The 15488-nt window shown below is 51.0% G+C and overlaps 1 protein-coding gene across 5 annotated transcripts; it reads left to right on the top strand.

Annotated features, from left to right (window-relative positions):
- Positions 1-9733: 9733 nt before the first annotated feature.
- On the top strand, positions 9734-15076 carry LOC110548472 (apolipoprotein L3-like). 5 transcript variants are annotated; one of them, XM_060389139.1, is made up of 5 exons: positions 9734-9831; positions 11035-11174; positions 11907-11996; positions 13146-13272; positions 13765-15076. In XM_060389139.1, the coding sequence occupies exons 3-5, from the start codon at positions 11981-11983 to the stop codon at positions 14603-14605; spliced, it is 984 nt and encodes a 327-aa protein (XP_060245122.1). In that variant the 5' UTR covers positions 9734-9831; positions 11035-11174; positions 11907-11980; the 3' UTR covers positions 14606-15076. The 5 variants fall into 5 exon arrangements, with proteins under 5 accessions (XP_060245122.1, XP_060245124.1, XP_060245121.1 ...); XM_060389141.1 differs by having other exon boundaries at positions 11907-11993; XM_060389138.1 differs by lacking the exon at positions 11035-11174.
- The last annotated feature ends 412 nt before the right edge of the window (positions 15077-15488 follow it).

Below are 15488 nucleotides of genomic sequence, written 5' to 3' on the forward strand. Positions count from 1 at the left end.
ACTAAGGTCTGGAGGCCTGTGACACTGAGAGGATGTGAAACCTAGTGGTTCCAGGTTCAGAGCAGGAGCTCCTTGAAAGAGAACCCATGAAAGCGATGTCCAGATGCTGTGCAGGCCATCCTCAGCAGCACCATGGTCAGCATTAACAGGACCCAGGAGGTGGGGGTGGGGCTGAGGCTGGAGGTGAGGGAGGGAAGAACTGAACATAACCCAGGAGGCACAGGAAGTGACCTGTGGAGGGTCCCCTAGTCCACAGAGGCTGGGCGTTTCCCTCCAGACCACACAGACCCCCATTTGAAATGTGCTCAGCTAAGAAGAACCTAGAAGGTCACTCCTCTGAGTGCGTCCACAGGGTGCATGGGATGAGGATAGTGTTCAGGAAACAGCAAGTTTCCTGTGTGTTTTGGTTGTGAGTTCCTTGGAAGTGGGCTTTCTCTTTCCTTCTCTGGTTTGGGTATATAAAGCAGGATACTACACTGCGTCCACACAGCTGAGGATTTCCGGGTCCATCCAAACTCAGCCTGTTGAAGATTCCTGGTAAGTTGGGGAATGTCTGAGCTCTCCCACCTGCACACTCTGGCAGTGGATTGTGGACCCATTTTGCTGGTAAGATTGACAAGGTCGGGCATCTGACTCGGGTCCCAGGCTCAGCAGCAATAAAGCTGGCCTTGCAGCCAGGCTGGGGTTGGGCTGTTCCTCCCTTCCATCTGCCCTAAGCATAGGACAGGATGGGAGATTCCTCAGATGAGACCACAGAACCTATGGGGGCTCAGCCTGTGTGCCAGGATGCCTGAGACTGGACCAGGAGACCTCAGAGAGAGGTCTGCTGTCAGTGTCCCTCCACGGGGAAATGAAGGAAACAAAGAGATGGAGGGCAGTTCTTGGGGCCTGGACACCCAAAGCTGCCTGTATGGTGCTGTGACGTAGGCAGAGTGGGGACAAGGGCTGTTTTTTGAGACACAAGGACCCAATAGTTTTTGGGGGTTTTGTTGTTGTTGTTTGTTTGTTGTTTTTTGTTTTGCCTAACCTGTCTCTGAATCCCTACTCTGGGTCAGGCCTTGTGAGGAAACTGAGGCTTCAGAAGAGTTAACTGGACCAGGATTCTGGGACCGAGCCTGACAGGTGTGTGGCAGCCCCTACCCTCTGGGCTTCACCTGCCCTGGGCTCAGCTGTTAGGGGAGGCCTGGAAGGGCAGGGCCTTCTTGTGTATCCTAGTGGGGATTGGGACACACACCTGTAAGCCTGTGTTTTGTAGTAGCTCCAGGAAGCTGAGTGTTCCTCCACCCCACCCCTATGGCACTCATTCTGAGAGCTCTCCAGTGTCACTGGACTGAGCTGGCCCTTCAGGTGCAGCCTGTCTGCAAAGTCAGTTCCTTCTTTGCTTTGGCGTTAAAGCTCAGCTGCTACCGGCTCATTCTTGTGCCCTGCACCTGGTTCCCTGGGGTGTTTACTCTGATTCTGCCCACTGGACACCTGGGGTTAGCTGTGCTCCCACCTGGACACATCGACACTGGCTAAGAAAGGAGAGTCTGGGAAAGGAGCTACCAGGAAACCACCCTATAGCATGAGCTGTGCTAGAAGAGAAAGCCACGTGACCACAGGGTCTGCCAGGGGTTGTGGGGGAAAGTTGGGATTTAAGGGGAGATAACAATCAGGGGATAGAAAATCATCAGGGACAATGTGACACAGCCCGGAAGAGACGCTACACTCTAAGACCCAGAGAGGAGGTCACTGAGAAATATAGTTAAATTAATATATTAAGATAGATAGCTGCTGCTGGAGAGATGGCTCAGAGGTTAAGAGCACTGGCTGTTCTTCCTAGAGGTCCTGAGTTCAATTCTCATTGACCGCATGGTGGCTCACAACCATCTGTAATGGAATCTGATTCCCTTTTCTGCTGTGCATGAAAACAATGTTCATATACATAAAATATAAATCTTTAAAAAAATAGATAGCTGCCATGGATAGCAAGGTAGAAGGACGTAAAGCTGGGGAGAGAGAGAGAGAGCTAGAGTAAGAACAAAAACCCTGTTTTATAAATTTTTCCCAGAGGGTGGGAAGCCTGGCCAGAGCTCAAAGCCAGTTTTATAATAGGCACCTGGTTGTCTCTGAATGGCAGAGAAGGATAAACATCATTCATATGTTCCTCTCACATCCAGGGGTCATAGAGACCACAGTGAGAGAAGGTATGGGCCAGAGAGGCATGGGAACAGAGAGGTGGGAGGGAGGAAAGGAGGGAGGGATAGACAGGTACATGGTCTGTGATCTAACTGGGTCTTTCTGGTTGTCCTCCAAAACTCTGGAACCTTCTGCAGCCATCACCCCCAAAGGACGTGTGGTTTGGGACCACGCATGAAGTTCCATTGTTTTTAGTTTTGTTTTGTTTGTTTGTTTGTTTGTGTTTTTTTCAATGTTGTTGATGTTTTTTACTGTTTATATGGATGTATTGTGGGGTGAGGAGATGAGAGATAGAATCCATTTGGATGAAAGGAATTGAATGATTTGAGGCCTCTGAGGCTGGTTAAGGGGAAGGGGTACTGGGCTGGAGATGTGGGCAGAAGGGTCTTTGAGTATGCTGTGTGCGAGAGAAGGGGAGGTGGCCCCATAAACGGGGTTGATTAAAGAAGCAGGCAGAGGGCAAGAGAGGTTTTGGCATTTGGAGAATGGGGGTGGACAAATGGAGGCTGAGGAGAGGAAGAGGGATGTGGGAGAGTTCCGGGATCTGCTGTCGGCAGAGAAGGAAAATTAATGTCAGTTTTGGAGAGAACAGTGCTTTCTAGCAAGGGACTAGGACATGAGGGAATGAGAAAGGAGGGGAAAAGCCAAAACCCTGAAAGGAATAAGTTAGGGAGGAGTCTGGAGGGGTGGGATCAAGGTTTGTGCTGGAGTAGGTCTGTGTCAGGCACTGAGGAACGAGAGGGACTTTCAGACTTGTCTTGGATCATTTGTTAGACTTATACACTTTGAATTACCTTATTAGATGTGCGGAAATTGACTCTTTGTTAGCGTGAAGCCTGTCAGTGAGGCAAACTGTGCTATGAAATGGACTGACCAGGCATCTGTCATCTAAATGCTCTTTATCAAGTAAAATGACAAAGACTCGGGCTGGAGAGATGGCTCAGAGGTTAAGAGCACTGACTGCTCTTCCAGAGGTCCTGAGTTCAATTCCCAGCAACCACAAGGTGGCTCACAATCATCTCTATTGGGTCCTGATGCCCTCTTCTGGCGTGCAGGTGTACAACCAGATAAAGACTCATATACGTAAAATAAATGAAATCTTTCAACTAAAATGAAGTGACAGAGACTTACTCACAGTCCTTTGAGGCTTAGGTGATTCAGCGCAGAAGCAAACCCTCTTCAGGGGTCAGACAAGAGCAGCGTTTACTCTTCACTTGTCCCACAGACCAGCAGACCTTCAGCTGTCACAGCCAGGTCTGAGGAATTTTTTTCTATAGAACAACTTGGGGAAAATCTGACCTTACTTTGATGAGGCAGAGCACAGCAGTGAACCCAAAGCGTCCACATTTGCACGAGTTCCTGGCGGCCAGTAAGGAATGGCACAGTTTCATCCAGTGGTTAGCGTTACCACAGGACTCTGGGGCGTGTTTCATTTGTCTTCTCTGGAGACCTTAAAGTTTCTTGTTGAGGGTAAGAGGACACATCTCTGTTTATTGTGGCAAGATTTTATTGAACATTTTAAATGTCAGTTCGGCAGATCTCTGAGGAATCCGAAAACTGAGTATTTATTAGACATATCTAATTTTAGGGTTAACCTTGAAAAAACATGTAGGAGGCTAAAAAAGCTTATTTTTGGTAATTATTTTGGCTCAGAACCAACAAGAAATGTTATATGAATAAGGTTTGGTTTTAATCCCAGGTGTGGTATACGGGGCTTCTTCAGATTGTCCTCAGCAGCTAACTATGATTTGTCTCCGGCTCTGGCAGGGATGTGATTTTGCCAATTGAAGATAGTTTATGTTTGGAATTCTGTGGACTCTTCAGAGGGTATATAGGTTCAAGAGCCCAAGAGGGGAGGTGGTTGCTGCTGCTGCCTGGTTGATGGACTACTGGATTGCTTATTGCTAGTTGGAGATTTCCTGATTACGAAGATCAAATTTGCCCCCCAAAACTCCATGACTATAACCAGCAGAAAGTAGTCAAAGGATATAGACACACCCTCCCCCACTAACCTCGTTTCTCTCCTACCCAGTGTTGGAGGAAATAATGTAGGGAGATAAGAAAAAAAACCCATTAAAGTAGCCAAAAGTCCAGCCACAGAAAGATACCTACTATAGTCTTTAATGGGGAACTATGGACGATAAGAGGACAAAGGAAGAAGGAAGTCTAGAGGCCTGCCAGGGGTAAAAGGGAGGAGGTGCTGTGTGATGAGCAGGAAAATGCTGACATTTGCCAGACCCAGAAATTGGCTGTTCTTATCTCACTGAGGCTAAAAGGTTTATTTCTAATATGACAGCACAGGGGTCGTGTGCTAAGGTCCCATGTGACACTGAAATGGCTGCGAGACCAGGCAGGGAAAGCAGAGAGGGATGTCTAATGCCCACTCTGGATGCTTACATCTCAAGATACCTGGAGTCAAGCCAAGTTGGATCCCTGCAGTGACACACTGAGCCTGTGTTGTGGAGGCTGATTGGCTCCCTGGGTACCAGATGCATGGCTTCTCTTCATTGTGAACCTTCTTCCAGGATGTCAGGCAGGGAACTGAATCTTCTGCGGCCTTCCTCTGCTTTCTCTCTCTCTCTCTCTCTCTCTCTCTCTCTCTCTCTCTCTCTCTTGGACTTCCATTGGTCTCTGCCATCTACAGACCCCACTGGTACAATGCTTGAAACCCATGCCTGTCTGGTGTGTCTGGGCACAGGTGCATTCCTCAGCCATCATGCAAGGGAAAGACTGGCTAGGCTCAGGGGCCTGAAGAAAGTGTTGTGCAATGGCCAGCTACAGAGAGACAGTGAGCAAACCTGACACAACATAGATCAGTGGTTGTGAGAATGCACTCATCTGGACTGCAACCAGATCTTAGGGACCAGAATTTAGCATCTTAATACACAGAGCACCACACCAACCCCCAACACACAATAGTTTGATTGAGGTGAGTGAAACATGGACCATCTAGCCAGGGGATGAGGAGGAGAATGGATGATAGAGGTACACCCTGAAAAGAGTATCAAGTCGACAAACACCCTCCTTCAATCTGCTTTGAGTCCACACTGGGGCATCGATTCTTCATACACCCACACAAGACATCTGACTGGAAGCCCTTCCTATACAGGACAAGAGCTTGTGGTGTGCAAACTTGTGCCTACCTCCTGTCACTCCCAAGGAGCCTGCAGTGCTCAGTGGGTACTTTAGTGCCTGCACCCTGCTGAAGACCTCTCACAGCGTCTGTCCATTGGCCCGTGTTCCCCCTGTGGCCTGCAATAGGCTCTTCCACTTCTCCTGAAGAAGTCCACTGAGCCATAGTCATAGTTTACCTCTCATCTGAGTAATGTGTCTCATTTCTTGGTCAATTGCCATCTCTTTCCTACTTTACACTCTTTCCTAGGTGTTCCCTGGGTACCGAGGGCATCACACGTCCAGTGCTGGAATTTTTCTTGCACCTGGATCACATGATAGCTGTTCAGTGAGGGTCTTTGGGTTGTAGAAAGAGAAATGGAGTCTGGCTGATTTGAGCAAGAAGAGCACCCATTGAAGGAAATAGGAAGTTCAAAAAATGGAAAAGATCAGTATCGACTCGAGTCCCAGACATGAGGACCCAGATCCAACACCATGAACTTATGGACACCCTCTCAGTGCTGGGCCATCAGATGGCTTCTGTCCAAACACCTTAACTTCTAATGTCCCCCATTACAATTGCAAACTCCAGAGACACAATTATTGTAGAAGATTTCTTAATTCTGGAGGATTTTCCACTCACCCGTTCTAGCTCCCAAATAATTGAGACAGAGACCTATTGATTTATTCAACAAGCTTTAAGCAAAATAACTGGCAGGTCTCCTTTGTGTTAATCCTCTAGGCTAGTCTGGCGACTTCCCAGCACACACCCCAAGTTGCTGGCCAATATCGGTCCTGTCTGGCTGCATCTGCTCCATCAGCCATGTCTTCTCTCTCTCTCTCTCTCTCTCTCTCTCTCTCTCTCTCTCTCTCTCTCTCTCTCTCTCCCTACTCCCCCATTCGTGATCCCTACCTAAGAGCCCAAGCCCTGGAACAAAAGCCCTGTCTACCTCTCTTCTGCCCAATTACAAGCTGTTCAGCCTTTTTATTAACCAACCAGAAATGACTGGAGAGCAAACTTTACACGACATAGATCAGTGGTTGTGAGAATGCACTTATGTCATTGCAACCAGATCTTGAGGACCAGAATTTAATATCTGAATACACAGAGCACCACATCAACCCCCAACACACAATAGGTTGATTAGGGTGAGGGAATCTTGGGCGATCTAGCCAGGGGATGAGGAGAGCAGTGGATGATAGAGACACCCTCTGAAGGGAGTGTCAAGTCTCAGGTGCATGTGTATGTGAAATTACTCTACACAGTCACATTCTGTCATAGCTGCTCACATCCCGCTTCTCAAACAGACAAATACCATCAGAACTTGTCATACATTCCCAAAGCTCAAGAAGAGGGCAAATGCACCCACCGCTTCCAAAGTTGATGGGACACCCACAGACTCTCCTCTATGCCTGAATGTCAAGGTCAGGTCAGGGTGCAATGTTCTCAGCTTTGTATTATGTCCATTTCACTGAATTCATTCGTGTGTGTGCGTGTGTACACAGTAGAAGCTATAACCTGCAATTGCTGCCTGGTAGACTGCAATGTCAACATCGCAGTTGGCATTTCTTCCTGGCTGTGGGGAGTGACATCGAACACCCTGTACCAATGGCAGTGGTCATTGGAGACCCAGCCGGACACACCTTCCTACATCTGCTAAAACAGACCAGGTGGACTCTAGGCAAAAATCTTGACATACCTGAGGTATGAGGGCATGACAGTGACACCAGCCACCCCTCTCTCTGGTGAAGGAGGAGTGCGTGGTACCCTTGACCATTCTGCAGAACTGCCTGATGGGGTAACTCTCAAGGACCCTCCCCACCCTCTTGTCTCTTCTCCATGCTCCTATGTGGGAACCGTCGAACTGGAGGCTGGACCTTCTGGGTGTTTAACGTTCACTGGCACCATCCTCAGTACTCAGCAGAGAGTCTCCCATGCCACCTGCCCAGAGGCTCTGTGTCAATCCCTAGATCCTGTCTAAACTGGAATCACAGAGATGCCGCGTTCCCTCTGCAAATGCATCTGGCATCCCCGATCACTACACCTGTGTCAAAATGAAAAACAATTATGAATTTATGAAGAAAATATGAATTTTCTCACAAAAATATGGTAACCATGATATCTTAGTTAGGGTTTTATGGCTGTGAAGAGACACCATGATCACGGTAAGGCTTACAAAGGAAAACATTTCATTGGGGCTGGCTCTGAGTGTCAGAGGTTTAGTCTATTATTGTCATGATGGGAAATACAACGGCGTGCGGGCAGACCCGCTGCAGAGGGAGCTGAGGGCGCTCCATCTTGATCCAATGGCAGCAAGGAGAGACTGTGTGCCACACTGGGCAGAGCTTGAGAGGAGGAGACCCTCAAGGCCCTCCCCCATAGTGACACACTTTCTCCAAAAGGCCACACCTCCTAATAGTACCACTCCCTGTGGGCCAAGGGGGAGGTGCCTATTCACACCACCACATGGGAGTTACATTCCATCCTCTCTGATCCTCCTTGAAGTTGGCACTTGCTCTTTGAGTCCTGATGTCTCAGGGGAGCAAAGGCAAGTAGGATTGTCCTTGGACTCAGGCTGTAGGCTAGACTGTAGTGGCTGGGGCACTGGCTGCCTCCTTTACTTCCTGGTGGTCACCCAGAGCTGTGAGGGTGGCATACACTCCCCGTCCCTGGGTTTTGCAATCCTGGGTTGTTTGTCTCTTGAGTGCTTTCGGAAGCCTCCCATCGCATGGGTAGTTGGAAGATCCCTGCACCCTACTCTGGGGTGTCCCTAGAGAAAGGGAAGCAGTAGAGAGATGGACCGGTGTAGTGAGGGGCCTTGTACAGTGTCCAGCATGTTTGCCTTGAGTATGTCCTCCGTGGTGGGGACTGGATGGATGTGAAGACCAGGCTGGCGAAAGTGTCTTGGCTGATGATCCCCGCAGTGTCCACTAGGCGGTGGTAGTGTTCCCCCTCTGCTTCCTAAAGCCTTTGCAGGGTTGCTTCTCTCTACGTTAAAGTCACATTCCCATTGGCTACAATTGCCTCTAGACCAAAGGTCTTTCCAGCATCCCCTCCCAGCCACCCCGGGTGACTTTTCTTGCCATGTCACCGGTCAACTGAGCCATGCTTTAGCAAATTTTCAGGATGGGACGGGCTCTGCTTATGCACTGGCGGTTGAGATCCTTATTTGTCTCAGCTGAATCTGCAGCCAGGCCCTGCAGCTGAACCCTGCCTCTATTCAGGATCATATTAGTGTTCCAGTTCATTGTGGGCTTGGTTCTCAGAATCCCCTTCAAGGCTGTCTCTCAACTTTAGTGGACATTGGTATGGTTCTGGATCTTGCTATGGATTTTCTCTCTGTCTAGCCATGGCAAGGAAGGAAAAAAAGGACAGAGCCAGGGAGTTTGGAGAAGAAGAACAAAAATAACTTTACACTTCTTAACTTCTATTGATTCTTTAAATGCCGGTGTGTATGGGCACATCTGTCTGTGTGTTCCTCACAGGCAGAGATCACAGAAGGGCTTCAGATTCCCTGAAGTCGGAGTTACAGGAGGCTATGAGCCACTTGGTGTGCATGTGCGGAGCTGAACTACCCAGCCCCCAGAAAACTTCTAACAAGTGTGGTCACAAGTGTCTATCGCCTAATGCTGAGGATTGGTTGGAGTCTTGGCATGTCCCTAAAGCCTCAGGTCCAAGAAATTGCCTCTCCCAAAAGCTGAAGTGTGTTGGCAGCAGTAACGTGAATATTCCATGTCCCCTTTTGTTCTTTTCTCAAAAGCTGAGTAGGGCTGGCCACCAAGCCCCAAGGACACGTGTGGAATGGAACCTGTCCTGACGCAAGGGAATTTGGTCACTGAGGTCTAGCCATACTGTAGTCCCCTGCTGCCTAGAGCAAAGCTGAGCTGTTCCCCAGCCATCAGGCAGCCTGTGTTTGTAGACATGAGCCTTCTGTCAGCAGGAGGTTTTATCTCCTCTACTCAAGGGGTCAGGGAGCCAATCAGGGGCTCAGGGAGTCTGCCATGGAAGATGCTGGGGGGTTCTCAGAGGAATTAACGCATGATGGGTCTCAAAGCAGAGCAGGAACTTTAAGCAGAAGAATCCACACAGGTTGGTGTCTACACTGCCTGCTGGCTCAGCAGCAGCACTGGCCTCAACAAGCTGGGACAAGGATGTTCTCCTGGAGTGGGAATGGGATAAGGTGTGCTGGGGACTGTGGAGGCTCGGCAGAACAGGGGTGCTGGAAGCGATGGTGAGTTAGTGATGGTGAGTCTTCCCATCAATGGAAGCCCCACCCAACATGGGTTGGCCAAAGCAGAATTAGGAATGTTGAGCTGAAGTCACTCTTTTGAGTTGGCAAGGTGAGTGGGATTCTGGGAGGCACCCTACAGGTGCTCATTTCAGAGCGTTGATTGGATCAAGTTCACCTGAGAGGCAAGAGTTTCACTTTCCATTTCCTCCACTGAGTATATCAGGCCAGAAGCTGCTTGTCCTGTGACTCAGAGGTCCAGCTGCCTACTGCACCTACATAGCTAAGGCCATCTGTGTCCTGTTCAAACTAGGTAAGTTGACTCTTTTCAGCTCCTTGGCCTCCTCACAGCTTTACCTCTGGAGAGAGGGATAATTGCCTCATTCTAGGGATGAACCCAGGGAAGTTAGGAGAATTCAGAAAAACTGGATTTGCTGCCAGGTTGGGGTCTGGCTGTTTCTCTGCCTCTGCACTACACACAGGCAGGGAATAGAGAAGAGAGAAAGAGTTTGCTGCGGATTAGGTGGGGAAGGGTGTCAGTGTGGGGCGAGGAGGGGAAATTCGAACCATCACGTAAACCGCGCTGTGAGCCTTTTTTCATTCAAGAGGTCAACAGGCAGACGTCAGGTGTGTGTGGATGTGGTTTTAGTCCTCTATGCCTGTAGAAGCAGAGAACGTCCTAAAAGTTTTTGGAGAAGAGGAAGGAGAGGGGGAGGACAAAGAAGAAAAAAATTTAAAAGTAAGCACTCTTTCTTTTTCTTACCTTTAATGAGGCTGTGTCCTCAGAGATTGGTGACTCTATGTCCAACAATAAATGTCTCCCTGAGCCCATGTCAGGAGCACCTTAGGCCTAGGAGGGCAAGACCAACTGAGATGGTTCTGGCACCAGCACTGGGCTGCTCCAGGAATCGTGGCTGATACTGTTACCCTAGAGAAAAGTGCCCAGGAAAGCACTCTATTCAGACCTGAGAGGGAACGCAGAAGCCAGCCAGAAAGAGGTGGCCTGTGAGACCTCACGTGGATAGAGGGGGGAGGCCTTTTGTAGGAAGGGAACAGCCCAGCATAGGCCTTGGCAACTGGAAGCTGCTTGAGGGGATAAGGAGAGAGGAACTGAGGCAGGCTGGGGGCGGGGACCCTCTATACAGGGTTCAAGGTTCTGAGCCTGACCCTGGCAAAGAATTACAGGTTCTCAGGGAGGAGCTTGCTGTCCTGACCCCTGTCCTTCTTATGGAGGGGAAGTCAAGCAGCCACCAGGAGAGGCTGTGCTGACAGCCCCTGAGGTGGTGAATGTAGAGAACCTGTCCACAGATGGGGAAGGAGGCTCTCAGCCTGCTACTTCAGGTAGCCAAGAGCAGAAAAGGACGGTCATCTGCACACCTCCGGGCCTGTCCAGGGAGGTTTCCTGGAAACGCCTTCAGCTGCCACAGCTCAACAGGGAAGGCAAACTTTGGGTGGCCTGGCAGGGACACCTCCCAGCTCTCTTCAAGGAGACTGGAAGAGAGGTGTTTCTGTGCAGTTGGTGTCCTCCAGCCCAAAGCCCCAGGGGCACTCCTGTCAAGTTAACCTGCGGTGCTCAGCTCTCAGTGATGGAGGAGGTCCACCATGGAGATCCAAGGCTGGAAGAGGCTGGAGAAAAACCCACCAGAGATCAGGACTGTGAGCGGGAGGTGTGGGGGGGGGCGTCTAGAGGGGGGCTGCGGGAAGTGGGAGCCGGCTGTGTCCATGCAATCTCTCCATCATCCTGTCTATAGAGTAAGGGACCCAAGAAAGGACCCCACAATGTGTACTTTTTTTCCAAAAATGCAAGGAAGGAACTCCATTCTTTCCCATTATAGGGTAGCTCCATGTGATCTGTGCCTATAGCAAAGTACCTGCAAGGAAGCAGTTTACAAGCAGCGATCATGCCTGAGCTCACTGCAGAAGGCTGGGACGTCTCAGAGCATGGCCCATGCACTAGCTTTAGGTTTTGACAGGATCTTCCTATGGCACCACAAGACATCGTCGCAGTGAGAGACAGAGCAAGCATGCAGACTCCACACCCTCTTCCTCTTCTCAGAGTCCTCAGCCCCAGCCTGGAGCTCAGGCCCCTGCTGATATTAGCCATTACTTGCACACAGCTCCCACGCCCCTGGTAGCTGCCAGAACACTCTTCCCACCTCTACTTTTCGTGTGTTGATTTGAATCTTTTTCACAACCGTATCCTCAGTTCCTCACGCTTCCCTTGGACCCCACAGGGCAGGAGGAAAGACTGATGTCTGGGAATTAAGTTCCTTGGGTTCTTGGCAGCCACCCCGGAGGAAACCAGGAAACACCGGGCAGGAAACAGCCTCCTGCCCTCGCTGCTGTGGTCCCCACTCCATCCCACACCGCGTTTCTTCTTACTTTTAGCCTGAGCATCTGGTGAGCTGCAAGGACAAGCTCTCAAAGGTCCTGTGACAGGTGCCGAGGATCCAGACACTCTCATGGCCTCCAGAGGTAGTTGTAGCAATCTACCTGCCTGTTTTCTGCCCTCAGCCCAGACCTGGTGGCCTCCACACCACAGGAGGATGAGGCCACCAGGACCAAAGCCCATGCCCTGACCCCGGGTCTATAGGGATCTGCCTCCAAGCACATCTGGGGCATTTGAGGGGTTGCCTTCCCTTTACCTTGTCCTCTCTGGTGTGACCAGGAGAGCCTGAGGACATGGAAGTCAGTAGGGTCATGTGGCTCAGTCACAACTCCCAAAGTCAGACTCTTGTGTAATTCGTTTGGGTCCACAGAGGGCAAAGTTTCTATCGAGGAAGAAATACTTCTTTAATCTTGATTTCGGGCTCTATAGCCTACATGGATGCATGCATTGTGACTACAACTTGAAAATCAGTATCCACCCTTACTGTGTTCAACACGCTCTGATATCCATTCAGTTTCCTTTTCCAATGTTCCCCTTGAGCCAATACGCTAGAGCCAGAACCAGAGAGGCTGAACGTCACACTTGAAGGTACCAGCACCACAGTGGCTGATGTGCCAGCTGTTTGTGGGATGTGTAAACCAGAACCGAGACCCTCCCCCCTTGGCCACTGCTCAGTCTTCATTTCCCATTTGCTCTGAGCTCCCTGCTCAGCAATGTGGTACCTCCCTGGTGCCTGAGTCAGCTTGGCTCCCATCCCGCAGTACAGCAGGATGACGGCCCAACAGAAATCTGTGTCTTCTCTCAGCTCTGGAAGCCAGCGTCCACCATGGAAGTGAGGTGGCTTGGTTATGAGGCCCATCTTCCTGGGGTGAAGAGGGAGCAGGCTCCCTGGATCTTTACAGCACCCCTGCTGTAGTTTTTGTATAAAGAAAGAGAGAAGGGGGAGGAAGAAAGAGAGGATGAGTCGCTTTACCAGGACTGTGGATTAGGGACCTATGTTTACAGTGTTGAAACAATAACTGTAACTACTTCACCGCCAGAGACTCTATCTAATCAATATGGAAGCTGGGCCTTACAGCTATTACATAGGGACCAAATGACACAGCTGAGTCCAGGGCGCTGCTGAATCCATCAACAGAGCTTCATGTGACAAACGCTCATGACACTAAAAACCTTATACTTACACAGGTAGCTCCTCTGCCCCGGTCTCTGACTTCTTTTTCTTCTTTCCCACCTAGGGAGCAGATACTTCATCAGTGAAGCCTCTGGGTGTCCCCAGGACATGGCAGGCAGACGAGACCTGCATCACCTGCTGGCTGATGATGGAGCATGGGAGGCTTTTGTATCTGAGACCAACTTGCCCAGGTCACTGCTGTGGGAGGCCCCGTCACTGCCCCCACCCCCTGCATGGGTCTCTCTGGGCAGACACACCCATTCCCAACAGTCCCAGGAGATGGAGCGGAGGGCATTCCTCAACAGCCCTTGGAAAGTGTTCTAACACGTTGGGTCCCAAGGATCCAGCCAACTCTCCCCAACCCAGCACTGAGATTGCAGAAATGTGCTCCTGGGCACAGCTTTCATGACTTGGGTTTGAGGGACAGGACTCAGGTTTACAGGTGTCCCTGGCAAGGGCTTTCCCAACTGAGTGTCTCCCCAGCCCTTAAGGTGGCTTACCCCTACAGAAGACCACAAAACATCTGAACTATCTAAGCGCCCCCACCAAAGGCGAACTTCCACACAGCTCTAGAATCCTGATTGGGTTGTTATAGGATGGATCACCGTAGGAGGGGTCTACCACAGTCTATTTTACACAGACCCAAGCCATCCCTCTCATGCTGTTGACCTCTGCTCCTCCAGGGAGAGGGCAGCCGCCCTGCACGAAGTGCTGAGGGAGCTCACAGCGCTCCTGGCCATCGCAGACAGAGACAGAGACAGAGCTCAGAAAGGCCTGAAGGGCAGGAAAAAGTTTCTGAAAGCATTTCCTCGCTTGAAAGCGGAGGTGGAGGAACAGCTCACGCAGCTCTACACCCTGGCCGACCACGCTGAGGAGCTGCACAGGGGCTGCGCCATCTCCAACGTGGTGGCTGACTCCTTCAGCACGGCCTCTGACATCCTGGGCCTCCTGGGTCTGTTTCTGGCACCCATGACAGCAGAAGGCAGTCTTATGGTCTCAGCAACTGGGTTGGGGCTGGGGATGGCAGCGACTGTCGCTGATGTTGCTAAGTCGATCGTGGAGGATGCAAGCAGGCATTTGGATGAAGCTGAAGCCCATCACCATGCTTCAACCAGCATGGAGGTCCTGGAGGCAGGAACAACCGTGGCTAAGATTGCCAGCAGGGTCACTCGGGCTACCAGAGATATCACCAGAGACCTGGAAGCCCTTCAGCAGCACATGGATGCCCTCAGGCTGGTTAGAGCCAACCCTCGCTTAGAAGAAGAGGCCAGGATCTTTACCACCACCGGAAGCCTCCCTGCCCAACAGGCGAGAAAGGTGCAGACCACCATGAAAGGAACCCCTCTGGCGATGAGCAGGGAAGCCAGGATCTGCAATGCCACCTCCACAGGTGTCTCCCTCCTGAGAGGAGTTGACAGCCTTGTGAACGGGGCCCGGTCAGAGTCGGCTGAAGCACTGCGGAAGCTGGCTCGAGAGATGGAGGAGAAGCTGGAGGAGCTCATCGCATTCTCCAGGACGCTCTGACCAGGCTCCAGTCAGCCAGCCCCACGACGTGCTGAGGTCAGGGGAGAGGACGTGGAGAGAGGTGGGAACAGTGGAGGCAGTGTTAGAGAGAGAACAAGGGTGAACTCGGGCCCGTGGGACAAAGCGTCTGGGTTTCTGTGTATTGCTATACACAGATGAGACCCCCTGGAGCCTGAGATGAGGGACCAGTGGATGTGCTGATGAGGGACTGGGGAGAGGGGCCTCCAGACTAAACATGGGGAGGCCAGGGAAAAGAAAGACTGGAAAGCCCTCCCCATCTGAGCATCTGGAAACAGCAAAGCAGGAGACAGGAGACTCCACTAAACGCAAACCCAGCGGAAGCTGTGTGCTCTCTAAATAAGCCACTGGCCCTGCACTAGAGCCCGTGCTTTCCTCCAGCTCGCCAGACCACCCCATCCTCAGGCATGTCTCCATCCCCTAAATAAACTGCTTCTGTTGTGACTGCCTCAACACGTGTCTGATTCAATCCTTTGTCCTGGGACCTGAGAACCTGGAGTCAGGGGTTCTCCTGACCCTCAGCCTTGTCTGTTACTGCAGGGGCAGCCGGCCAGGGGCCAGACACACAGGCTTCTGAAGTCCTTCTTTCCAAGAGCATCAAGGCAGTTCCGTCCCCTCCTACAGAAGCTCTGGGGCACCATGTCAAAGCCCCCTCGGGCAGCCCACGTGTGGGGCATGCCTTCCCTTCCATCTTTCCCTTCTGTTTTGTCTGTAGACTCTGGAGCCAGGATGCACAGTGTGCCTGAACCCTCACTGCTCATTACCGTTGTCAGCAGAAAAGGACAACTCTCACCTCAAAGGGCAGAAGACAGAGTCTATTCTGGAGACAAACACGAGTGACCACGGCCCAGGAGTAGTTTACCCC

Source organism: Meriones unguiculatus, chromosome 8, assembly GCF_030254825.1.
Source record: "Meriones unguiculatus strain TT.TT164.6M chromosome 8, Bangor_MerUng_6.1, whole genome shotgun sequence".
Taxonomy (NCBI): Eukaryota; Metazoa; Chordata; class Mammalia; order Rodentia; family Muridae; genus Meriones; species Meriones unguiculatus.

Bases quoted from the DNA above. Each gene is read 5' to 3' on its own strand.
- LOC110548472 (XM_060389139.1), top strand. The intron at 13,273-13,764 runs GTCACTGCTGTG...CTGCTCCTCCAG, and splicing joins TCTGAGACCAACTTGCCCAG to GGAGAGGGCAGCCGCCCTGC.